The 24120-nt window shown below is 41.4% G+C and overlaps 4 protein-coding genes across 6 annotated transcripts in view; 3 read left to right on the top strand and 1 right to left on the bottom strand.

Moving 5' to 3' along the window:
- Positions 1 to 349: 349 nt before the first annotated feature.
- Positions 350 to 3208, top strand: msrb2 (methionine sulfoxide reductase B2). The gene is made up of 5 exons (XM_046065643.1): positions 350 to 546; positions 883 to 980; positions 1318 to 1394; positions 1589 to 1736; positions 1963 to 3208. The coding sequence occupies exons 1-5, from the start codon at positions 432 to 434 to the stop codon at positions 2092 to 2094; spliced, it is 570 nt and encodes a 189-aa protein (XP_045921599.1). The 5' UTR covers positions 350 to 431; the 3' UTR covers positions 2095 to 3208.
- Positions 3209 to 3282: 74 nt separating this feature from the next.
- c8g (complement component 8, gamma polypeptide) lies at positions 3283 to 8547 on the top strand. Of its 2 annotated transcripts, none has more exons than XM_046065631.1 (7): positions 3283 to 3758; positions 4848 to 4993; positions 5584 to 5654; positions 5745 to 5852; positions 6008 to 6112; positions 6279 to 6314; positions 8472 to 8547. In XM_046065631.1, the coding sequence occupies exons 1-7, from the start codon at positions 3576 to 3578 to the stop codon at positions 8477 to 8479; spliced, it is 657 nt and encodes a 218-aa protein (XP_045921587.1). In that variant the 5' UTR covers positions 3283 to 3575; the 3' UTR covers positions 8480 to 8547. The 2 variants fall into 2 exon arrangements, with proteins under 2 accessions (XP_045921587.1, XP_045921579.1); XM_046065623.1 differs by lacking the exon at positions 8472 to 8547 and adding an exon at positions 7214 to 7426 and having other exon boundaries at positions 3285 to 3758.
- On the top strand, positions 8511 to 10257 carry ptgdsb.1 (prostaglandin D2 synthase b, tandem duplicate 1). The gene is made up of 6 exons (XM_046065612.1): positions 8511 to 8771; positions 8982 to 9121; positions 9249 to 9328; positions 9466 to 9579; positions 9680 to 9781; positions 9892 to 10257. The coding sequence occupies exons 1-6, from the start codon at positions 8526 to 8528 to the stop codon at positions 9909 to 9911; spliced, it is 702 nt and encodes a 233-aa protein (XP_045921568.1). The 5' UTR covers positions 8511 to 8525; the 3' UTR covers positions 9912 to 10257.
- Positions 10258 to 12835: 2578 nt separating this feature from the next.
- Positions 12836 to 24120, bottom strand: part of cntnap2a (contactin associated protein 2a) — a 434170-nt gene continuing 422885 nt past the window's right edge. Inside the window, exons 25-27 of one of the 2 annotated variants that reach the window (XM_046065574.1) lie at positions 17267 to 17551; positions 16029 to 16100; positions 12836 to 15375 (exon numbers count right to left, since the gene is read on the bottom strand). In XM_046065574.1, coding sequence (XP_045921530.1) covers positions 15176 to 15375; positions 16029 to 16100; positions 17267 to 17551 — 557 coding nt within the window. In that variant the 3' untranslated portion in view covers positions 12836 to 15175. Of the gene's footprint in view, positions 15376 to 16028; positions 16101 to 17266; positions 17552 to 24120 lie in introns of those variants that run through there. The other variant, XR_006827635.1, reaches the window with a different exon arrangement.

Below are 24120 nucleotides of genomic sequence, written 5' to 3'. Positions count from 1 at the left end.
TTCAGTCCCTTTTACATACAAAATAAATATCTTAATAGAAAAATTAAGTGCCAATTCGTTCGTGATTCAAATTAATTAAATTAAACGTTTATTGAACATTTGTTATATTGTTATTTAGGAAAATTATATCGCGATAATTATCATTATTATTTAATTGCCCAGCACTGACTGGCCTACACAACATGGTGCTCCTTGCACGCTGTCTTTTAAAAGCCAGGGAACCCATTACACTTCGACCTATATAGCTCAGGTGTGATTTTTTGACCGGGTCACCCAGGTAAAAGCCTGCACCAGCCGGGGGAGGACCAGCGCCAAGTCGCCGCGGCATGAACAGTCCCGACGCAGGGAGCAGCACTTGGCTTCCACTGATAGGTGCGCTTGACTTTAGACAGACTTGACCAGGACTTGACGCAGCAGCAGCAGCAAACAGCATGTCTCGTTTCGTTGCCCGACTCTTCTTAGTTGTCTCTCAGCAAGCCACAGCGAGATCCGCGATGTTACTGAGGAGGGTCCCAGCATTCATCCGTCCTGTATCCACATGTCCAGGTACTGCGGGAATGTTTGATTTCTTTACTGATTCTTTGAATCCGTCTAGTTTCACAGGCTGTAGACTCCTGCAGGTGCACCGTGCTGAAGTTTTCTCAGGAAGGCGCTAATAATAATAAACGGCTACAGGTTATTGCTTGTGCAAAGGGGACTGTGTTATCCAATAAATTCTGGTTTAGGTGAATTTTACTTTTTGGTACCTTCTTACATGTAGCATAAAGTTAATTGTTCCAAACATTTTCTCAATTTGGCTCTCAAGTCTTCCGGGTCTGTGGTGTAATGTGGTTTATATTTTGAAAAGGTTTACTAAATAATTGTAACTTCTGCTCTGTGCAGGCCTGCAGTCTCTTACCCGTTATGATGAGACAACAGACTGGCAAAAGAAACTGACCCCAGAACAGTATGTAGTCACCAGGGAGCGGGGGACTGAGGTGGTGAGTACTGCATACATGCAAACCAGTACAAAGATTTGTGTCAAAGCAACATTATCTTAGTCTAGCAGATTGGCATACATATAGTCTCATAAACATCAGCAGTTCCAGGTGGACTTTGTTCATCACTGTATTGCTGATCTGTGTCAGGTTCAACCAGTCCAAATACAAACCTCTGGTGTTTTAAGAATTAGAAGCTGCCCTCAGTTTGAAACAAAGAGCGTTTTCTGTATGTAATAATAATAAGTGGACAGTATCGTCGTGAACTTAAGGACAAAAGCTACATGTTGAAGTCATCCTTAACTATTAGTCCTGTGTGTGTATTTGTGAATGTCTTCAGCCCTTTAGTGGGATCTACCTTCACCATTCAGAAGTGGGGATGTACCACTGTGTCTGCTGTGACGCTCCACTGTTCAGGTAACACTTTGCAAAGTGGTGTTTTTTAATTCAGTGACTTTACCCTTTGTAGACATTTCTACTTTAATCACGTTGAATGGAAAGTCAGAACTCCGCGCCAGTAAACAAGCTGAAGGCAAGAGAGAATTGTGTTCAAAGTTTGTTTAAGGATGTATAGTGGCTCATTGAGGAAATGTTCCTTCGTCTCTTGACAGTTCAGAGGCTAAGTATGACTCTGGGACAGGCTGGCCAGCGTTCAAAGAGGCTCATGGGACGTGGGAGCGGGATGAAAGCCACGCCTCCATCATTCGTCGCCCTGACAACAGCCTTGGTAGTGCGGGGACAGAGGTCCTTTGTAAAAATGTGAGTTGTGTTGTGAGCTATGCAGCCAAAGTTCATGTGTGCTTAGCATAGATGTTCTAGTTAATAAAGCTTTGCATGCAATTTTTATTTTTATAAAGCAGTATAGTCAGAATGGTTTAGTGTGTATCTTATCTATACTTTAATAATTTCAATTCAAATACAACCATTTTTGCATTTTTGGTCGGCTTATGACTTTTGTGTGTTTGTGTGTGTGTGTTTGATGCAGTGTGATGCCCATTTGGGTCATGTGTTTGATGACGGACCGGATCCAACAGGCCAGCGGTTCTGTATCAACAGTGTGGCCCTCACATTTAAACCCAGAGAAAACAACAAACCTGACAAACCCGAGGAAAACTGATGAAACACATGGGCTTGCCTAAATCATCTCATTGCAGAGCTTTCATTCTGGGATTTGGAGCTATACAGGTCTGGAAGTGACAGGCTTGTGTGTGTGTGTGTGTGTGTCACAACATGTTGGAAATGAACTTCCTGTGGTTTATTAAACTGAAAGAAACTGGACCGAGTCTCTTATTCAGAAACGTTGGATAAATGCAGTGGAGAGAAGTCTATAAATCTGTGGAACATACGTTACATGATTTACACAAACCCAAACTCTAACTGTACCATCAGCTCCTTCAGTCACCCATCAAATCACTTACTGAAAAATATACTTCCCAACCAAGTTTGATTGTTTCTCTTTTTATTGTTTTCTATATTTTGTCGAGTAGGAAACTTAATGAATGTTAACTGAATGATCTGATGAATTGTCTCTAAGTGTAGTTTGGATGGGTAACTTATTTAGTAAGATGTATAGTACCTCATAGGGTATTACCCATTGATGAAAATGGATTATCTTTAAACATCATTATTGTGTTTGATTGTCAGAATACACTGGGCCTGAGAATCATGTTTTTCTGTACAGATTGCAAAACACAGGAAGTCATGACATTGCTGCTTAGCCTGTTTTTCCAATGCGTTCTCATCTCAATGTGTCATAACTGACGCTTTCAGACAATGTGACAAAGCGTAAGTATTTTACGTTAAAGGTACCCTTCAGCATCCGTATGAAACGCCACCGTTTGTTACGTCCCAGCAACACAAAGGAGGCTAACCGGACAACATGAATAAAGTCACTGACTTAGGTAAAGGTGCTAACATTTCTGATGGTAGTGGTAAGGGTAGTGGGCTTCGGGGGGCTGTCAACACCTTTAACACGAACGTGGTTAGCACTAGCTAGCTAGTACTTCCGGTCTGTACGAGACGCTTCTATGAGATGCTGAAGGGTACCTTTGGCGTCAAATAACTACGTCACTTTTTCTGAAAGCGTTGGTATTGGACACCCTGAGATGAGAATGGTCTGGCTTTTCAGTGTGGTGCCACATTTATAGATCAAATTGACTTGTCTGTGTTAGGAATCATGAAATTTTGACTGGTAATTTGTCAATAAATTCACATTTTGTTTTTTCTCTGAATCTATGGTTATGCTTTACTTACTGTAGAGTTTATTAAGATTTTAAAGTCTGTGTTTAATGAGAATTTATGGCTAGCCCCTGCAGTTCAGATGCACACACAGCACGCCAGTATGGCCTCATCTCTGCCGGTAAATCAAGTTAATGTTTAACTTGTTTGTCTCCTGCTCTCTGTGTGTTAATCCATTTCCTCTGTGTCTGCGTGTTTAAGGTTGAGTAAAGCAGATTGGCAATTGGCAGACAGAGATAGAGGGGACAGAGGAAAGAGTTCAGGGGGCCAAAAAGACAAGTCCAGAATACAGGAACCTGAGGAATCCTATAGGAGAAGAGGACTTATTCTTGAGTTGAGTGTATTGTTGTCGGTGCTGGGATGGCTGGAGTATGGCATTGCATGTTGGCAGTGGTTGCGTTGATGTGTGTGTGTCTGTGGGGTTCCACTGAGGCTGTAGGGGGGGCTAAGAGTCGACCCCGACCCCAAAGACGACCTCCTAAGAAGCCAAAGGTCAACCCTGTTGACGTGACCCCACCCGCACAGAACATAGACATACAGCGGGTAAGAAACTGGAGGAAGAGGCAGACACATCACATACAGTTTATCTGTTTGACTTTGTGTGTTATGTCTACGTCTGTGTATTAAGAGCTTTTTTTTGAATAATTATTTAGAAGTGTGCGCGTATACATATATAGTATCATTTTTAGTTGGTTAGTGTTGGAGTTGGTGCCTTCAAATAAGCTTCAGAACTAGACATGTAGAAATTGCATATGGTTTAGCATAAAGTGACTATGTTTAACTTCCTTTCATAGTTAATTGTGACAAGGCTGGAAAAGGATTGATGAAAAAGCTGCACAATAAATTAGATAAAGGACTCTTTCCAGGCGGAGGAGTGCAGCTACAGCCTAAAAATACCACAGTAAATAGTTGCCGTTACCTGACCTTTGCACACTGACAGTTTGATTCTGTTTCCAACTTGTTTGTACCATAATGTCACAATAACACAAAAAGGACATAATGAGTGGGAACCATGATAAATTAACTCCACAGAATAGCCTAAAGGAGCTATTGTTGCAGAACATAAGGGAAGTAAACTTTGTGAACCAAGGACCCTAATGCACAGTTGCCCCACACTGACGCAGGTTTTTGTACTTATCTAACATATTGTTAAATTTGAAAAGGTAATAAAACAGCAGAGATTTAAATGCTACTTCAGGCTGACCAGTTGCAAACTTCTACTCAATTACCCATGCTAGGAAGAGAGCAAATTGACATCTTTTTCCAGAGCCTGAAACATTCAAACATGCTTTGTTATGGATTAGAGTGGGGGCTGGCAGTGTGGACATGCTTGTGTAATTGTGTCAATATGGTGTTTCAGGCAATACAGGGGATTTTCAGCGAAATAGAATTTGAACAGTACAAAAGATGATAGAGCAGGACATTTGAAACAGATGTATCCTTTCCATTAGTATAAACAGGATCAAGATCATTTGATAAGATTAAATGTTTGTCAGCATCAGCAAAAGCATTTAACAATGCTTCCCAAAATTTTTTCCATTTGCAAATGTCATGACTGAGGCTTAGGAGAACATCTTGTGAACATCTTATCTGTCCTCTGTTTATCCCTGACCCTGCTTGTACGTGTTGCAGATGACAGGAACGTGGTACCTGCTGAACACTGCGTCCAAATGCTCTTACTTGATAAATCACGGAACCAAGGTGGAGCCTACAGTCATGATCCTCACTCGTTCCTCTGCCGCTGACCAAACACTGTCTGTCAGCACCAAAACACGGCAGTAAGTACCACCACCTACATATGTAAACACACAGTGTGCATGTAGCTTACTGTGACTCTCTCAGTACGCTGAATCATCAGCAGATGGGGCAAATATGCCACAAATATGCTTTTGCAACACCGACTTCATGCTTCAACCACCTGCGTTTGATTTTATTTGTGTGTGCTCAAACACAGGAATGGTTAAATCCGTCAACTCTCCCTTATCATTTTATTAACTTTTAGGTCATCCTGACCTGGCTTTTGCAGAACCACAGGGAGTACCAAATACCTATTTTAAATGAAAAACTGTCTTGTTTTTTCAGGACATTCCGTGATATATTTGTTGTGATTTGTTTATAAATCCTTTTTGGCCCAAGCAAAGGAAAACTGGTTTTTGTTTTGGTCCATTTCGCATGCGACAAGAGAAAACTCAATCTGAGGCCTGAAGCCGAGACATGTAGTTAGATTATGAAAAATATATGAAATGTAGCTATGTGATAATCCAATACTTATAGGAAACTGCACTCTATAAGGGGTTTCAGACGTTTTTAAAACTACAAAGGTGAGCAAATGTCTCACCTGACAAACTCTTCTCTCCTCTCCTCTCAGTAATCACCAGTGTTGGGAGATATTACAGGTCTACCATCTAACACCAACCCCAGGCCAGCTAACCCTTAAAGGTCAGTGCCTCTCTTTTATTTACCTATAAGGCTTGATTTGATAAACAATCCCATTGATTGTCTAACTGTGCCCTCTGTTGTTTCCCCCAGGAGCTCGTCCTGAGCTGAACACTGAGATAGTGATCGGGGAGACGGACTATGACTCCTATGCAATCATGTACTATCAGAAACAGGACAAGATCACCATGAAACTCTATGGTGGGTTCCCCAGCCATGTGACCGTTGTTTTGTATTTAAGGTCTGAATGCCAGGTGTTAATTATGTTGTTTTACGCTGCTAAATTGAAACTGAACCGTATTTTTAAAAAATGCATTTGTAAAGTCAAAATGTTTGCTTTTGTGCTCTGTATGCAGGCAGGTCTGTGGACGATCTGTCAGAGCCAATGTTGACCAAGTTTGAGCAGCTTGCTGAAAAACAACACTTGGGACTGGCCTACCTCTTCCCCTTCCCCACCTACAGTACGTCCATATCCACCTGAAAAATAAAATAAAATAAACTTTGTTAGCAGCTGCAACATTAAATGTAAGGTGGCAAAACAAGCCGCAAGGTTTAGGGTTAGAAAAAAATTACACATACAACTTCCTTTAAATAACTGTGTTAATGTTCTTTTTTTCCCCTTTCTAGGTCACTGTGGTGCTGTGGACCAGGACCATGTAATCAGTAAGTTCTTTAGCTGTCAGTGTAGCTTGCATGTTTGATGTATAGTATATCAAGCATTTTCACAGGTACATCGTAGTACATTCAGAATATTGTACACGCTCTGTAGCCCTTATTTCATGCATTTCATCCTGTTAAGGGCAACCGTGAGAATGTTCGGTGCTTCTGTGCATTACATGTCGATCATCATTTCACATTCGCAGGAGCAGTTCTGCTTTGTGCCAGTGGCTGAATGAAAAAATATTGATTCTCCTGCTCTGTTTAGTTATTCCTGAAGTTGTAAAAGCTATTTGGAGGGAGTTCGGGTTAGGGACATGAAGCGTGTACAATACAAGATGAAGAAAGCAATACAATTAAGGACAATAGAGGAGCGAGAAGGAGCTCAGAGAGGCAGCATGTAGCGCTAAAATATTTTCACCTCTAACTCAGATAATTAAGGGATTAGTGCAGCAGAACCAGAGTTTGTGATTGTTAGAACAGTGGAAAGACTAACCACAGTGGTTTTCGTGAGTTTTATTTTTTTTCTGTCAAGTCTGAATGAAGTGTATTTTACTATGCCTTAAATGCAAATTAGTTTGGTGAGAGACTTGAATCCAAAAGGTGTAGGCTACAGTTGTACTTTTCAGTTTTAAAAGGAAAATAGGGGTAAGAATAATTATTAATAATAATTAATTATATTTAATTTCTTGACATTCTGTGAATTTATTTATTTTATTTATTAGCTATACTTGGTTGGGCCAGGGCAAGCAGAGAGAGAGAGGCTGTTATTTGGTTGGGGGGTCAACTTGTGTAACAATCATTTATTTAAACCTTGTCAACAACATGTTATCCAACCTCCACTGCCGGATGAAAACAGCAGCACAGCTTCTACGTAGTTAAACCTGTCACTCTTTGTTACACAGACTGTGTTCCCACATGCTGAAGAGGCAGAGCTGTGCAAGGGACGGATCCAGCCTCGCAGCGTTTGGCAGTTCTCACCAAAATATCTGAATATTGTGTCATTTTAAAAATGTGAACATCAGCAAGAAGGTTGTTTAAGTGTAAGTTAGAGTAGAAAAAAATGGTCTACTTTAAATACTACCTATTACAGATGAATAAAACAAAATGGAGCACAATCAAGTTGTTGTCAGATGTTTTCACTTTTAAAAAAATCTAAATGGGCATCGTCTGCCACCAGCTGGCTCTGTGGTGAGAGTCCATTCCTATGCAAGGCTTATTATCATGTTAACGCCATCCCATTTTTGTATTCTGAGATTAGCATGTTTCCGTATGCATGCTTTTGTGTGTGTGTGTGTGTGTGTGTGTGTATGTGTGTGTGTTTGTGTGGACACAAAAGAGGAGGTGGGGTGTTGGGGCTCGGGTTAATGTAGCCCAGATGTGGAGCCTAAAAGAGGTTGAGAGAGTTTGGTTACAAAACTTGGTTACCAAATGTGCTTTTTGCAAATGAGCACCTGTGTGTGTGTGTGTGTGTGTGTGTGTGTTTGTTAGATAACCAGCTGATTGCAAGTCTGTGCCTGTCTTGTCTCTTAACAAAGGAAGCTCTCTTATATACACAATGATTGATTTAAGGGGTGTCACTGATGATACAGTTCATCCAACTCTTGTTCTCACTGTGTTGTTACAAAACGGAAGCGAGTGAAAGGCATCTCCGTTAAATTCCTCCTGTTTCAAAAGTTTTATGAAACTTAACACACAATGCTATGAGCAATCAAATCATTGTGTGCAACACTGGCAGAGCTTTATATGAGAAATAATAATCTTAAATAGCACTGCTTCGACACTGCTGACAATGCAGTTTGCTGCAAGATAATGCATACTTACTACAGTGGGATTATTTTATCCAGAGTTACATTTAAAAAACCCCTCATATTTCAAGAGGTTATCAGCTCATTGTTTATGTGAGCCCTTTTCCCAGTATGCTAAAGTTTAGCAAAAGTGCTTCCAACCTCTCATTTGTGATTGTGAATGGAGTCTTTTTGGTCCCAAACGGTGAAGAATGTGCACTCTTACCAAACAGCTGTTTTGATAGTCCAGGCATGCAAGAGCATTTGTGAGGGAGAAAGGGAGGGGTGTTAAAAGAACCCTATGTACCCACTCTATCTTTTCTTCTCATTCTCCCCTTCCTCACCCCCTCCCCCCACCCTCATCCACACATGCCAGTTGTGTAACAGCACTGATTTGCACGCCAGTGGGAGAAGGCCAAAGAGTTTTGTAATGCAGAAGCTAGCAAGAAGGGAGGGAGGAGACAGGAGGAGGAGGAGGAGCGGGACAGGATATAAAGAGCCTCCACTTGCCTTTACTCCTTACCTCGTCCCGATCCTTCACTCACCGGCAGAGAAGCTCAGAACGCGCAAAGGAGAAGCCATGAGGAACACACTGCTGAGGATGCTGGCCGCCCTGATGTGCGTGCTCGCTGTCTGCGCCGACGTCGCGCCTGTACAGGACTTCGACCTGGAGAAGGTAAGAGAGAGGCAGAAGTATTACTACTGCAAGACATAGCATACTGATAGCTGATATTCCAAATTAGTAGCCGTGGTTGGTTGAGATGTTTAATGCAATCATTTGATGGAGCAAAATTTACTTTTGAGAACGGTTTATATGGAAGATATGAGTGGTGTGATGCATGCGCTGCACTTTAGATAACTCTCACCCCGTCTGTCTTTCTTTTAGATGGCAGGCAAGTGGTACATTGTTGGCTTTGCCACTAACGCTCAGTGGTTCGTGAACAACAAGGCGGGGATGAAGGTGGGCACTGCCATGTTAGTGCCAACTGCTGGAGGAGACCTGGACCTCTCTTATGCCAACCTGAAGTGAGTGATTCATGTGTAAATATACCTTCCAATCAAAAAATGGTTCCTGATGCTTCTTCTGTAATAAAAATAAAATAAAACAAAGAGATAAATAAACTGACATGGTTGACCGTTTTCTCTCTTTTAGAGATGACGGTACCTGCTGGAGAATGACTCATCTTGCTAAAAAAACAGACACTCCTGGACGCTTCACCTTCCACAGCCAGGGTGAGTAGAGCACAACCTAAAGCAGAAAAAGACACACACACACACACACACACACACACACACACACACACACACACACACACACACACACACACAAAGAATCAACGGCCTGACTTGTCTATTTCTGCTTTCATCAGTTTGGAACAATGACAACGACATGCGCATTGTTGATGTTGTGTACGATGACTACGCTGTGATCCACACTATCAAGACAAAGGACGGAGAGTCTGAGGTCCTCAACAAGCTTTACAGTAAGTCTGGATCAGTCTCACCGCAGCCGCTTTGTCCCTGTATGAAAGCACTCTATGCTGAATTAGTGAATGGTTAAAGCAACCCACGGTGTGTTTGCAGGTCGCGCTCCTGAGGCCATTGTCACCCTGCAGCAGAAGTTCACACAGTTCTCCAATGAGACTGGCATCCTTCCCGACAACATTGTCATCTTGCCTAAGAGTGGTAAGCTATGTCACATGCACAGGGACTTAATATAATATAAATACATTTGAACTGTTTGTGAAAACGATCCGAAGTTTTGCTCACTGGCCTCCTCCTGTGTGTTGTTACAGCCGAGTGTCCCGAGGTCTGAAGACTCCCCTGTCATCCTCCACCCCTTGCTCTCTGAAGTCCCGGAATTTCATCTCACAAGAGATTCTTATTTAATCCTCCTCACTATGATGTCTGCAGTATCACAAAGCTGCACTTGCGACAATGAAAGGCAAGCATTTAACTATAACCCCTGCTGCTACCAAAGACCGATCCTGATTCTAATTTAGTCCTCATTCTCTCTCAAACTCACGCATTAACTGTGAGACTGTGAAAGCTGTCCGTTTACTTTTTGTACAAGCATATCTTTTGGAACTGCTGATTTTCTTTTGTAGTGTTTTATCTTTTGTTGAAATAAACGCAAATCCAATAAAAGTTATAAACACGTGTTTCAGTTTTCAGAATGATTCCCTTCTCGTACAAAAACAGTCAGAAAGTCTGTGAACTTTTGGAAGTCACATCAATATTGTAAATTATGTCCCATAGTACCCCCTATTGGGTGATTAAACAGGCTCAAAACTAGATCCCTAGAAACGCCGAGAAATGACTAATGTTCCGTTTACAGTGCGTGTGAAAACAATGACATCTGAAGACTAGATCAAAGTATCTTGGGGTTGTGGAGTTGGAAAGAAGTGAGCTTATCAGACCTCATGTCTGCTTGGGGCTAAATTATCTACACCATCACCTGCACACACACATTCGAGTCTCTGACAGGTGTTGTGCCGAATTCTGCCTGCCTGCCGAGAATTGTATGCACCTCATGGGTGATAACGGTCATTTTTGCTGAGAAAAGAGGTGGATGCAAATCTCGGCCGGTAGCCTATAATTTGATCTGCCGAATTATGCATCCACCTCTTTGGGTCCTTCTCAGACAATTTGAGAATGAGAATAATAGTTTACTCTTGCATCCTTTGCACTCTCATCACTGCACTATTTGTCAATATGTCTATATTGTTTTGTTCATAGTGTGTATATTTCTGTTGTCTATTCTGTAGTTTGTGTCTGATTTTATTTTATTATTGTGTTATGGTATTTTTGTACAAGTAAGCACATCGTGAGCAATGTACAATCCTGAGTCGAATTCCTCGTAGGCCTATGTGTACACATACCTGGCAATAAAACTGATTCTGATTCTTAAATATATACTTCGAATCATTTGTCACCATTGATGAAGCCCACAAAGAATATTAAAACGTTTAAAAGCATTATTTGGAGGTGCATGCAATTCTCGGCAGGCAGGCAAAACTCGGCATAACACCGGACTCTGTCGGTGGTCCAGTTGCATTGTGGGCAATGCAGGCGCCAGGTTTTGACAGGTAAGAAGAATGCAAGAAATAAATAAAACAACAAAACTGGCCTGAGTTTGAGAAGCACAATGTTAAATACTAAAACAGTAGGCCCACTCTGGCTGGCTGGTGTAAAACTAGCTAGATCAGCGACTCGTTAGTCCTTTTTTCGCCCATCTTGTCAGTTCCTAATGGGTAACGTTAGTTTTTATTGTTTTATTTTATTATTATTTATTTTAGATATTTGTTTGTTTAGAGCCTACTGATTCCATAGAATTTATTTCTTCTTTCTTCTCATAGGCTATCTATTTTGTTGGTTCCTGTTGATCTGGTTGTGACCTGTTGCATGCAATTAACCAGGGATTTATAGACTGTGTAAATGGTCGTATTGAATTTCACTGAATACTGTTTTGAAGGAGTGGTTGAAAGAAGGTGCACCATCTGACCACAAGGGGGCAGTCTATGTCCTCTCTTAGACCCCGTCACATCATATTGGAAAGATCATCAAAAGCCAATTCTTAAGCACCTGGGGGCTGTTCCAAAAGAAAACAACATTAAAAAAGTAAAAAAGTGCGGATATAATGATGGTGTATAAGCTATTCGGACAAGCTATTCCATTTTTGCATAACAAAGCAAAGATTTTTGTTTCTGTGACCAGAAAATAATTGCAGGCACAAATGCACAACATCACCTTAATAATCATGAATCACTTACTTTTAGAAAACATTTGTTTACATAATCGTATTTTTAATGAATTTATAGCTGAGACCTTAACCTTAAATTTGCTGTTTAAGAAAATTAAGAAAAACGTGCCAAATAACCCCACCCTTGCTAAAAATAATCCGTAGTATTACTAAAAGTATACTGTAAAAATTGTATAGTGTCCTATAGTAAGTTTGTAATGTCACATCATATGTAACAGAGACAGCACCCGGATGAGAGGATGGTGATGGCACGGTGGATAAGACGCATGCCTTTGGTGTGAGAGACACTTAACCCCTAGTTGCTCCAGAGGTGTGCGACCTCTGACATAAATAGCAATTGTAGGTCGCTTTTGATAAAAGTGTCAGCTAAATGAATAAATGTAAATGTAATGAGAGAGATGTGACCCACGACCGGTTAAAATAATGCTGCGCAGTGAGGATACAGATGTTTCACCGAGGACCAGCGTCTGTCTGTTAACAGAGACTCCAGTTAGAGTAACATTAGGCTTCATGATCAGAGGCTTTTATATCAAGTAAACACTTCTGTCCATATTTGCAAGCTCCTCTGTTCCTCTCTCTCTGCAGCGAGTCTGCATCGCACTTCTTTATTATCAATGGATTGTTTATCCAATGCCTGGTTTAGAGACATGGACGGGAGGAAGGGGTACTGCAACCCCCTCATTCAGTATCCCCTTCTTCCCGTGTCCATGTCTCCAAACACTGAGTGACATTTGAAGGCCTAGTTTTTTGTGGGTGAATTATTCCATTCTTGAATGTCAGGGGGCCCTTTGGAGGGTGGGGCTGCTTTCAATGGTTTAATTATTTATATTATTTGTTTATATATATTATACAGGGCAAGAGATCAGAAAAAAAGAAAGAAATCAGTCGGTTTAACTAAAACTTCATAATGCTGTGAGTGAGTGTCTGAAGATGGACATATGTCAGTGTGAAAGTGATGCATAGAAAAAAGACTGCTATTAAAGATCAAACACTCTTTATTGAACTCAATAGAACTGAAAGCAAACACATGGGTTATGATTCTGTCTGTTGGAGTTGATAATTGTTGCTATGATCAAACCAGGTGTCAGGGGCGTGTGCGTGTTTATGTATAGTCTGAGTAATATAATGATTAAAAAATAAGGAAAGTCACTCGTTTGCCTTCATGGATGTGATGTGTGGACGGAGGAAGTCTTCTTTGAGGCTGCAGTAGAAGGCAGGCTGAGTTCAGCTGTCCTAATGTCAGTGATAAAGTGATCCACAGTTATTACTCAACCATGAGGCGACGATGATGTACAAAAGCTTGCATGTAATAAGGTGCCATTGCGGCAGTTTAATAAAACAGACAAACACACACAAAAAAGTAAAATTCACAATGAAATAACAAAGTTGGCAGCCGCTTTCAACTGTGACACACTGTTCTATAAATGCTGTGGTAAGGTAAACGTGAGCAACAAGGACAGGAAAAACAACATGGTTAGAAAATATACATTGTACATCTTTTGAATGATGCTGGAAAACGGTGGCACTGTTAAGAGTGAAGCTCAATTCAGCGATGGCAAAGCAGCAGCCTCCTCATTCTCAACACGCTATTCTTCTAAGTGAATGAACAGCCTTGACTCATGCTCTGTCAAACATGCATGCTTGCGTATGTGCGTCACAGAGCATAGGTGTAAACCTCTTGTGTATTGTATAGCGTGCGGCTCTCCTATACATCAATGTAGCTGTTCTTGCTGCGTAGGAACCTACATGGATGTGCTGGAAAAAGTCAGACTTGTTTAGGATTTGAGAAAAGTTCGGCGGATGTTTTCATTCTGAATTCCTAATCAAACTTTGACTGAGATTCATGGATAATTGAACACAGCACCTCTCGACTCAGGGATTGCAAAAACAGCTGAAAACTCTTGAGAATTCTTGCAGCAGCAGTCAAGTTTTTGTAAGTTTGTGTTAAGTAGTTCTGGGCAAGGCGACATGGCTCAACATCTTGAAGGCACATCGGATTAGTAAGCCAATTATCATCTTAACCTCTCCCAGATCTTGAACAAATATTAGGTGTCACCGATTTCTTTTTGTTTTATGGTGCTTCGACCTCGTAATGCATGAAGTTTAGTGCATCAATACAACTCATTCAGTGTCAGGCAAGTTGTTCGATCTGTTTTTTCTAGCACACTTTTTGTCCAATGTAACAAATCCTATTCATCTGAGCTACACATAAACGCACAGATGCATGCACACACAGTGGAAACCACAGCCCAACGTCAGTCTAAGATGTAAAAATATTGAGTAAATTCCTTCAACTCAAAGTCAAACATTTAATGCAAAAATCGGAGCCGGTCGTGTAATGATGTAAGACTCACGTGTTTGGCAAAGAAACAAACTGTCTGCTCAAGTCTGAATGAGTAAAAGCTTTCGGTTTCACCCTTTCCAAATGAAAAGAAAGCTGCCGTGCTGAACCAACCATGGAGTGTCATGATTTCCCATCATGCTCTGAGAATCCCCTATCCGCCCTTCCTCAGAAAGGAATGTCCCATACAATCGAACGTCATGAGATTTAAACATAAAACTCTATAATTCATACATATATAATGTAATGGACAGACGCATGATTTTACTGTAATATAGATCTGACATTTCTCATTAATGTTTATGTTTTGGATTCTGAATAAATCTTTTTAGAAAAAAGAAAAAAAAAACACAAAACATTGTATTTACAAAGTGACTTTTGGCATCCATATTCAACTCTATATTGCCACATTATAGGTGGCATGTCATTTGACGGATATGAGTTTTGACAGACTGGTGCCAACAGCAGCCTGATAAATAAAAAAAAAAAAAAAAAGGGGTTTGGCATGTTGATTTGATCATTTTTGATATAAGACTTTTGTTAAAAAATAAAATCAAAATGTAACAGAGACTGGCAATAAATCTGTGCTATCACACGATCCAGTACGTATAATTATTGGTCATATACAGTATTCAAAGAACTCCTGAAAACTCCCAAGCACGATACAAAGAAGGACAAGCCGGCTAGTATATACATGTACAGTCTCTTACAGCCGTGCTCCGCTGCATAACTGTCCCTCTTCTTTTTCTAATACTCTGGATATATAAAAAAAACAAAACAAACAAACAAATAAACAGAAAACATTTCTGTACACGTCTTTCCCACATCACCGCCCTCTCTGGGAGATTATAGTCCTATTGAATGGCCTTTCCTTCATCTCTCCCTGTGATTGGTCATTGAATTAAACCTCCTCCGTCTCTGTGGCAACTGGTGGTCTGACGCATCCCTTCTTCTCTCAAAGTCCTGTAATTGGCTGTTAGATGAACCACTCCTTCTTTGATTCGTCGATGGTTTCGGGGTTGTCGGTGCCGATGATGGCCGTGTCCGCCGACTCCCCGGCCGACTCCCCGCTGCCCTTGGCCTCGTTGGTGTGGTAGGTGCCTTTGTGGCGGAACATGTAGCGGATCAGGAACACCAGAGTACATAAGATGGTGAAGATCACTACGGCGATGATTCCTGCAGAGGACACAGACATTGAGTGTGGAAAAGCGAGGGTTATTGTGTATTTTTAATCACTGCTGCTGCCTTGCTTCGGCTAACTAACCAACTTTGGAGCAAAGCTTCAGTGTAGAGCTGAAACAATCAGTCGATTAACTGAACATTCAATTAACAGAAAATAGTCTGATTAATCGTTGGAGTCATTTTTCAACAAAAGATGACATCAGCTGGTTCCAGCTTCTTGCATGTGGGACTCTTGCTTTCCTTTGTCATATAGTTAACCATATATGTTTCGGTTTTATACGGTTAAATTATACTGGTAAATTATAATGAGCTTTCACTGTTTTCTGACATTTTATTGAAAATACAATAACTGATTAATCACAAAAATAATTGTCGGATTAATTGATGTAAGCTGAAGGCTAGTGTGTATAAAACTTGTGGGTAGCCGTGCAGTATTTAATTGGTGGTATTTCACAAGGAAGTCTGGCATAAACAATGACAATGACAGTGATATACAATATTACCTTTTACAATCTATGATAAAATACTTTTTTTGTTTTTCTATAGGGGCATTATAGAGAAACATGAAAATATTAAACGTATCAAGGGTTGAAAATGTAATATGAATTCACTTCTTAACACCTTTTTTTTTATTTTATTTTTTTTACCTCCAATGATCGCTGAGTCTCTGTTGACTCCATCAGGAATCACTCTCTCCTCATTGAAGGGGAACTCTGCATCTGAGTACAGCAAGAAGAAAAAACAATTCAAACCCCACGACCGCACATAAATATAATAAAATGATGATCTTACATGTTTCATGTACATCCTAGTAATATAAAACTACCCAGGGCCAATTAGTGCACATAAAAATACCAAGCAGATGGACGAGGTGCATTTCAAGGTCAGAAAAATACCAACATGTCACAGTCCTGTTTGCAGCAACAGAACTAGAGGACTTAGAATAATTTCATGCATAACTTCTGCTGAATTATAAGTACACTGCTTGGCTTTTCAACTGTAAAGCAAAACAACTGAACGCAGTGTAATGTGCAATATGATGGAGAAGGTCAGACACAGGCCTTTTCTGTATTGACTCCTTCACTGCATACATACACGAGGTTGTCAATTGGATGGATACACCAGTCATCAGCAGCCTTAGGGGATGACTAGTGGAGTTTATTTAATGTATTGCTGTATTGTTTCATGTATTGCATTAAAGATCCATGACAGGTTTAGAGATTAATAACAACTGCTGCTTCTGCCTGTCCACTATAATTCTCTGCAGACATTCACAGTCAAGACCTCACTGCACATATATGAACAACCTGCATATATACGCACACGCTCACACAAACTGCTTCAACGTGGAATGAGCTGTCAGCTATTTCTGCTGCTGACTGCATCGTTCTCCAGTAAAGTAAAGAGCATGAGTAGGTAGGAGAGGAGGAGGATGAGAAGGGAAAATGGGGTGAACACAGGAAAGAAATAGAGGAGAGAGGAGAGTAATCAGACTCATTATAGTCTGTCAAAATGGAAAAACAGGAAGCAGGGAGTATGGGAACGGCAAAAAACTAATTCCAAAAAGTCTATGAGAAGACGTAAGTGAGGGACTGAGGGAGGGCTGGATGGATTATTGATTAGATCTATAGAAAATGTGAAGCAAAATAAACACTAATCCGTTCTGAGGAGAGCTGACTGGGTGTTAGGACCTGGAGTCCAGATCAATGGACTGAATTGAAATACTATACACTGGTGTGGAATGCAACATTAGACGTCTGTGTGTGTGTGTGTGTGTGTGTACATGTCCAAGGTGTGTTGTTACTGTAGGAAGGTTATTAACCATGCTAAATAACTTCTCGTGGACTGAAAGCAGCATTTTAAGGATATTTAGAGTAACCCTCACCTGTGTTGTCCAGACGCCAGGGGTCTGTTGCGGCAGACATTGGTGGGATGGTTAGAGGTGACGCACCACAGTTGGACTCCAACAGTTTGCCCTGGTAAGACACCGGCGAGGCGGCTGCAGGTTTTCTGTCTGGCTGACCGGCTGTAGGTGTGGCCTGGGCCTGTGTGGCGGTTCTCAGCGCAGTCTTGAGGGGGGCGACTCCGTTGAACTGTACCCGCGACAGACACCCTACGAAGCCTGGGGTGTTGTACCGCTCGATGAGGACCGGGTCTATGTGTCCAGTTTCTGTACAGAGACACGGAGTCGGAGAGAGGCTGGGATCACTGGATTGTTTTAATGGACTTGTCTTTTGGACTGTTTATTGAGGCTGTCGAACCAGTCACATGTGATGTTAACTTAATGTGGAACCAGGCCCGCACATTTAATTGGCATCGAGAGAAGGTGGGGAGATAGAGAGAAAGAGCGCAAGGAGAGAGCTGGACTCTCAAACACTAACTGCAGGAGTTTTAAAAGAGAAAGCATCAGCACTGATTATCCAAAAACACACCAAAAGAAGATGAACACACACACACTTTCTCCTGAACCTTAGTGAGCACACACTCACAAACTAGTAGGCACCCAGCGAGAATATGAATTAACACAAATGAGGAGGGAAGAGCGACGAGGAGGCGGCTGGAGGAGGAGGAGGAGGGAGGAAGCTGAAGAGGCAGAACATACACTGACATTGACCTCTAATGTCAAATTAGAAGATGAATAATGAATTAATAACCCCTCCGCTCTCACAGTCTCTCTTGATTAATTTTCCTATTCACAGGATGCCTTGGTGGCGCAGAATGTGGACTTTAAATATTTCTAAAGCAGAAAGCAGCAATGTGATTTCTAGTCTCTCTGGCACACAGACAGGAAAACAAGATATTTGCTTAACATGTTACCCGTGCTACTCTTTCAAGCTGTGCTCACAACGCTGTAAAACGCCTTTATCACGCCACGATGACAAACCTCCGCACAAGGTTTTATTTCATTCTCTACTTGTCTGGCTGTCCGCCCTGTCCAAACATCCTGGTCATGGCTGCACCCTGGCTGTCGTGCTCAAACCCAAACTCGTGCTTCCTTTCAACGCATGTTACTCCTGGATATAACCTATTTCTTAGATTGATTTAATAACATTTTTTGTTGTTGTTCTAACACATTTTAGTTGTATATTTGCCGCCTGGGTTAGACCAATTTTAGGACTCTCCCTGAACAAGTTGGCTAATTTGGTTTCTTTCCACTGATGTGTCTTGTTGTCCAACACTTCACAGACCTAGCCCTACCTAAGGGGTATTCATTAAAAACAATCTACAAGTGTTAAATCCACTCAGAATCATTTAGTGTATTCAAACATGGTCTAATAAAAGGCTCACATTAATGTCCACATCAATCATCAAAAGGCTGCTTGGTGCTTTTAATCATTAAAATGCTTTCTTATATCTTTAAATAAATATAGTCAAAAGATGATTCTCACTGGGTGTTCTCACACACACACACACACACACACACACATCACAGCACAGATACACACATAACTGCAGAGAAGATAAGAGAGAGGAGAACCTGCTGGCGTACAGTTCAGTGAAGACATAAATGCAAAAACAAACCCTCCGGTCCAGCACAAACCTGGACTGATTTCCAAACAGCCAAACTGTCTTCAACACTTTCGCAGAGGTGGAAAATATTTCTTAGTGCTCCACGTAAACTCTGGCTATGTGTTCAGACAGGGCCAGGCTTTAATTTTCACATGCATGGCTGCTCTGCTGCTACACGACTGCGCCACACCCAGGAGGAGCTGCTGTTTGGACAATCCTGCAGCAAAATCTAAACTAGGGATGACTAACTAGAGTACTGCTCCCTCTGTGTGTGTGTGTGTGTGTTTATTTAATGAATCATGTTAGACGATGAGGTTCTGAGTATCTGGACATGGCTTATAATGTAATTCTCGCTCTTTATTCCATTTTGATGGGCCCGATACAAGTGTGCGCATGTGAATAAGTGTGTGCGTGTGTTTGCACACTATTGATTGTGCTGCCAGGAATACAGCTCAGCGCCATCTGAGTATTCTATGTACTCATCTGACCAGACCTCCACCAGACACACATATTGTATGTATATACTGCATCTGAGTGTGTGCGTTGAAAACAATAATTTGATACAGACACTGCAGTTTAATTTCCATGCAGGTCATCGTTAGATTCAGGATCTAATGCTGCTCTTGTGCTCCAACTGAACTGTGGCTCAGCATCACCCCTCCAATGAAGCACTGGTCAGCCCCTTTTTGCAGGAACAGAGACTTTCTGCTATAAATCATTTCACACCTTGAAAATGTTGTGTGTGAGAGAGAGTGAGTGCGTATGAATTTGCATATGCGTGGGGGTGTGCAGAATAGGTGGAGAGACAGACAGGCACAATGGGGAAAGAAGGCCCTCACAGCGTTACAGTAAGGACAGTGAGCAGAATAGTGATAACAACGATCCTATGAATACAGAGTATGAATATGAATACCAGTCCTCTCTCTTCTGTGTGCCTGAACGTGTGTTGATTACCGCTAAGGCCTGTGTGTGAATACTAATAGGCTCTCTGTTGGGAATAGGACTGGCTGCTTTGCATACAATGCTGATGAGGAGTAAATAGCCAACAAGCTACTCTTGTTTCTGGTTCTTTGGGGCCAGTGATTTCAGGAGGGAGTGTTCCTTAGAAAGCAGCGTGTTTCCAGTTAATATAACACAATGTTACCCATAAACAACACACATTAAATATGAACTGAGGGCTGGGTCGTCACTGATAAAGACGATTAAATGGTTTTAATGGCATCATATTCATTCAGCGCTAATGGAGGAACAAGAGGCAGAGACAATTACAGTTGCACTGTCTAGTGCTATTCAGTAAATTAACCCGGCAAAAAAGCAACCTTTGTAAAGTTGTGAATGGTTAGTGTACTACACAGGTGTTGTGGAATCTTACATGCATACAGTGAGAAAGGAAGTAACGTAAACAGCTTAGAATATAATGCAATCAAATATAACCAAAACACACATATGGGTCTAAGAACTGACCATAGAGTGGAGTCAACACTCCTCCAACGCTGTCTCATTAACAATTAAAGCAATTATAAGTGTTTCAATGGTAAGTTAACTTGCAACAGAGGCAAGAATTATCAGCTTGTCAGTCACCATGCACTGAACTTAAGGCTTGTAATCCCTTAGCTTGCCCTGGTGCCTTTCTAAAGGTGCATTTTAGACTAATCAATAAAACATTTGCAAATATACACTCAAACCAACGGCCCTCCACACACACTATTCATGATTAGAAACGGGCAGAGGCTGATCCATTTGGCTTGAGATGGCAATAATGAAATGTACCATCACACACGATTACAACTAGGTCCTAACATTGTGTTGTACTACACGCACCATATGTGACCCCTTACACACACAACTCCACAAAACAGCGACATGGTCAGCACGTTGATCAGACGATTGCACCTTCTCATGGTGTGTCATGTGGCCAGTGACATCACATGAATAATTCAAAAGTTGAGGCAGCACCTAAAAGCTGTGAGAAGAATGGGGTTGGGGTGCGTTTCGGGATGGGGGGAGGGGAAATGTAAGTGCAGGAAAAAAACAACAAAGAAGTTGGATGAAAAAAAGAAGGCAGGATGGAGAGACCTGCAGAACTATCAGAGAGGGGAGGGTGTGGCTGCCTCTCCAGAAAGGGCTGGAAAGGTGAGAGACGTGAGAGGAGGAAGAGGAGGAGGAGGAAAGACAGAGAAGAGTGTTTCTGGTGTGTGCGCGTCTGGCTGAAAAAAAAAAAAGAAGAGATGATTGGGAAAGAAATAGGGGGACAAGAAGGGCGCTCAAATAGAGGGGCAGGGTAGAGGAGATCAAACGCAGTTGCCATGGCAACAAATGGAAGCTGATGTAGGGGTGAGAGGGAGAGAAAAGGGGAGGGGGGTTAATGAAAATATGATGCGTTTAAGACACATCAAAAAAATATTAAACGATCCACCCACCACACCCTTCATAACACAAAAACAAATATGTAACATGTAATACATTAACACGGTCACCGGTCATGGCTGAAGTACCACAGAGAGGCACGGATGATAAAAAGAGACAGATGCTCAATGCTCTCATATTCTCTTCAAATGTATTTGCGTATTTTGCTTATATGTTAAAAGAATGACATATATGCAACAATTTCGTCTCGAAGGATATTGATATACATGTTTTTTCTTGGTGCAAATATCTTCTATATTTCTTATATATATATATCTAGTGCAAAGTTGGATAATAAAGCCTAAAACTACACTGTTTTAATTTTTATTTTGCAACTTTTTTTCTTTTTATTTAGGACCTTGTGCACTGTTCAGAAAAACAATATAGAGGTGAACCAAGCTGGCAATACAGACATGTAAATAGAGAGGGGGTGGGGGTGCAGGGGTGAAGAAATGGTGATGAATTATGAAAACAACAGTGAGGGAGGTGGAGAGAAATGACCAAGAGTAAACAGATATACAAGAAGGGAGATAAGAGCTGAAGTAGATGTATGACTGATAGTTGCAGGCATGGAAAATACACCTGTGGTTGCAACACCCTCCCCATACTGAACACACACAGGTCAATGCCACCTCTAGCATCCTCCTCAACCAGGATGTCAGGTTGTACAGACTCCAAACCAAGAACAACCAACATAACAGAGACACAGCAACAAACAGCACACTATCACACTCTCAGTGATGGCAAATTACACACCAGGGTTGTGTAATTTGCCTGCAATCTGATGAATTCAGGGGGTGGACTGCCTTTAGATTTCAAGAGCATCACACAATTGGCTTCACTTCAATCTATGAGGAAATCATGAAAAATACAAAGGTTATAGTTCTCGTGTTTAGCAGCAAATATAATTTATATTTACAATAACCGACTCAGACCGTAGCACACTCATGGATATGCAAGAACGCATACAGATAGAGACACACAGGTATTCACACACATGCATACAACTGTAGTTACCTATGTGGTGTTTGCGTCAGTATCTGTGTACAGTTTGGGAGACAAACCAGCTTCCTCTCCTCTTCTTTCACTCGTTCTTCCTCTCTGCTATGTGGATCCCTTAACACAGTACCAAACTGGCAAGCACCTCTCTCTCTTTCTGTCTCTACCTCCCTCTGTCTATCCCTCTCTCTCACTGCAGTGCAGTCCCACCCCCACTCCGACACGGCAGCTGGAGAAAACCTGGATCCCGGAGCCACGCTGCCATGGATCAGGACTCACAAGTATAAAGTCCAACTAGTGGTGATAGCCAGGGAGGATGGCATGATGTCATCCTTACACACACACACACACACACACACACACACACACACACACACACACCGCAGGTACGTTCATCTCAATTTAAATGCACACAGAGATTAGAGAATTAGCATACAGATACACCAAGCCGGGAGAGCGATAAGAAAGAAAACTACTCTGCATTATCAGCCTCATCTAACATTAGGGTTCACCCACGCTTTAATCAGAGTCAGGACATCTGCACAAAGGTCACAACACAAAAGACAGGCATTGAATCGGCGGCTGCCTGGAAGGGAGGAGATTGGAAATTGACTGAACTACATTATGGAATGCTTTAGCCGAGACGACTGAAACACTTTTCAGATAAACAGCTCACATGTATGTTCTATCAATACCAGGTGCTTTATTTTTTTTCCTTTCTTTCTTTTTTTACAAATGTGGAACAACTTTGGTATAATTTGACTTAGAATGGAAGTTTTGCATTGTTTCCCGACTGGCCAGACAAATTTAATTAAATAAAAAATTTTAATTGCATTTTATATATATATATTTAATTAAATTTCATTTTTAGAACATATGGCCTAACAGTAAATACACATTTGGATTTTTTTCAGACCTATGTAGATCACCCTTAAATGTAGGTTATCTTTAAATTTCTGCTTCAAATCATATGGAGTGATTTACAGTTATACAATAACACAATTTATGATCCTGACAATGACTCCTGGACTCACTCCTATCCTGAAAAACTTCAGGATATGTCTATGTACATACAGTGAGGAAAATAAGTATTTGAACACCCTGCTATTTTGCAAGTTCTCCCACTTAGAAATCATGGAGGGTCTGAAATTGTCATCGTAGGTGCATGTCCACTGTGAGAGACAAAAAAAAAATCCAGAAATCACAATGTATGATTTTTTAACTATTTATTTGTATGATACAGCTGCAAATAAGTATTTGAACACCTGAGAAAATCAATGTTAATATTTGTTACAGTAGCCTTTGTTTGCAATTACAGCGGTCAAACGTTTCCTGTAGTTTTTCACCAGGTTTGCACACACTGCAGGAGGGATTTTGGCCCACTCCTCCACACAGATCTTCTCTAGATCAGTCAGGTTTCTGGGCTGTCGCTGAGAAACACGGAGTTTGAGCTCCCTCCAAAGATTCTCTATTGGGTTTAGGTCTGGAGACTTGCTAGGCCACGGCAGAACCTTGATATGCTTCTTACAGAGCCACTCCTTGGTTATCCTGGCTGTGTGCTTCGGGTCATTGTCATGTTGGAAGACCCGGCCTCGACCCATCTTCAATGCTCTAACTGAGGGAAGGAGGTTGTTCCCCAAAATCTCGCAATACATGGCCCCGGTCATCCTCTCCTTAATACAGTGCAGTCGCCCTGTCCCGTGTGCAGAAAAACACCCCCAAAGCATGATGCTACCACCCCCATGCTTCACAGTAGGGCTGGTGTTCTTGGGATGGTACTCATCATTCTTCTTCCTCCAAACACGGTTAGTGGAATTATGACCA

Source organism: Micropterus dolomieu, linkage group LG01 (genome assembly GCF_021292245.1).
Source record: "Micropterus dolomieu isolate WLL.071019.BEF.003 ecotype Adirondacks linkage group LG01, ASM2129224v1, whole genome shotgun sequence".
Taxonomy (NCBI): Eukaryota; Metazoa; Chordata; class Actinopteri; order Centrarchiformes; family Centrarchidae; genus Micropterus; species Micropterus dolomieu.
This window is presented reverse-complemented; position numbering and strand designations above follow the sequence as displayed.

Excerpts from the sequence above, each read along its gene's own strand:
- msrb2 (XM_046065643.1), top strand. The coding sequence starts at position 432 with ATGTCTCGTTTCGTTGCCCGACTCTTCTTAGTTGTCTCTCAGCAAGCC. Across the intron at positions 981-1,317 it reads GGGAGCGGGGGACTGAGGTG|CCCTTTAGTGGGATCTACCT; the intron begins GTGAGTACTGCA and ends GAATGTCTTCAG. Across the intron at positions 1,395-1,588 it reads TGTGACGCTCCACTGTTCAG|TTCAGAGGCTAAGTATGACT; the intron begins GTAACACTTTGC and ends GTCTCTTGACAG.
- c8g (XM_046065623.1), top strand. The coding sequence starts at position 3,576 with ATGGCTGGAGTATGGCATTGCATGTTGGCAGTGGTTGCGTTGATGTGT. Across the intron at positions 5,655-5,744 it reads AGGCCAGCTAACCCTTAAAG|GAGCTCGTCCTGAGCTGAAC; the intron begins GTCAGTGCCTCT and ends TGTTTCCCCCAG. Across the intron at positions 5,853-6,007 it reads GATCACCATGAAACTCTATG|GCAGGTCTGTGGACGATCTG; the intron begins GTGGGTTCCCCA and ends CTCTGTATGCAG.
- ptgdsb.1 (XM_046065612.1), top strand. The coding sequence starts at position 8,526 with ATGCAGAAGCTAGCAAGAAGGGAGGGAGGAGACAGGAGGAGGAGGAGG. Across the intron at positions 9,122-9,248 it reads CTCTCTTATGCCAACCTGAA|AGATGACGGTACCTGCTGGA; the intron begins GTGAGTGATTCA and ends TCTCTCTTTTAG. Across the intron at positions 9,580-9,679 it reads GGTCCTCAACAAGCTTTACA|GTCGCGCTCCTGAGGCCATT; the intron begins GTAAGTCTGGAT and ends GTGTGTTTGCAG.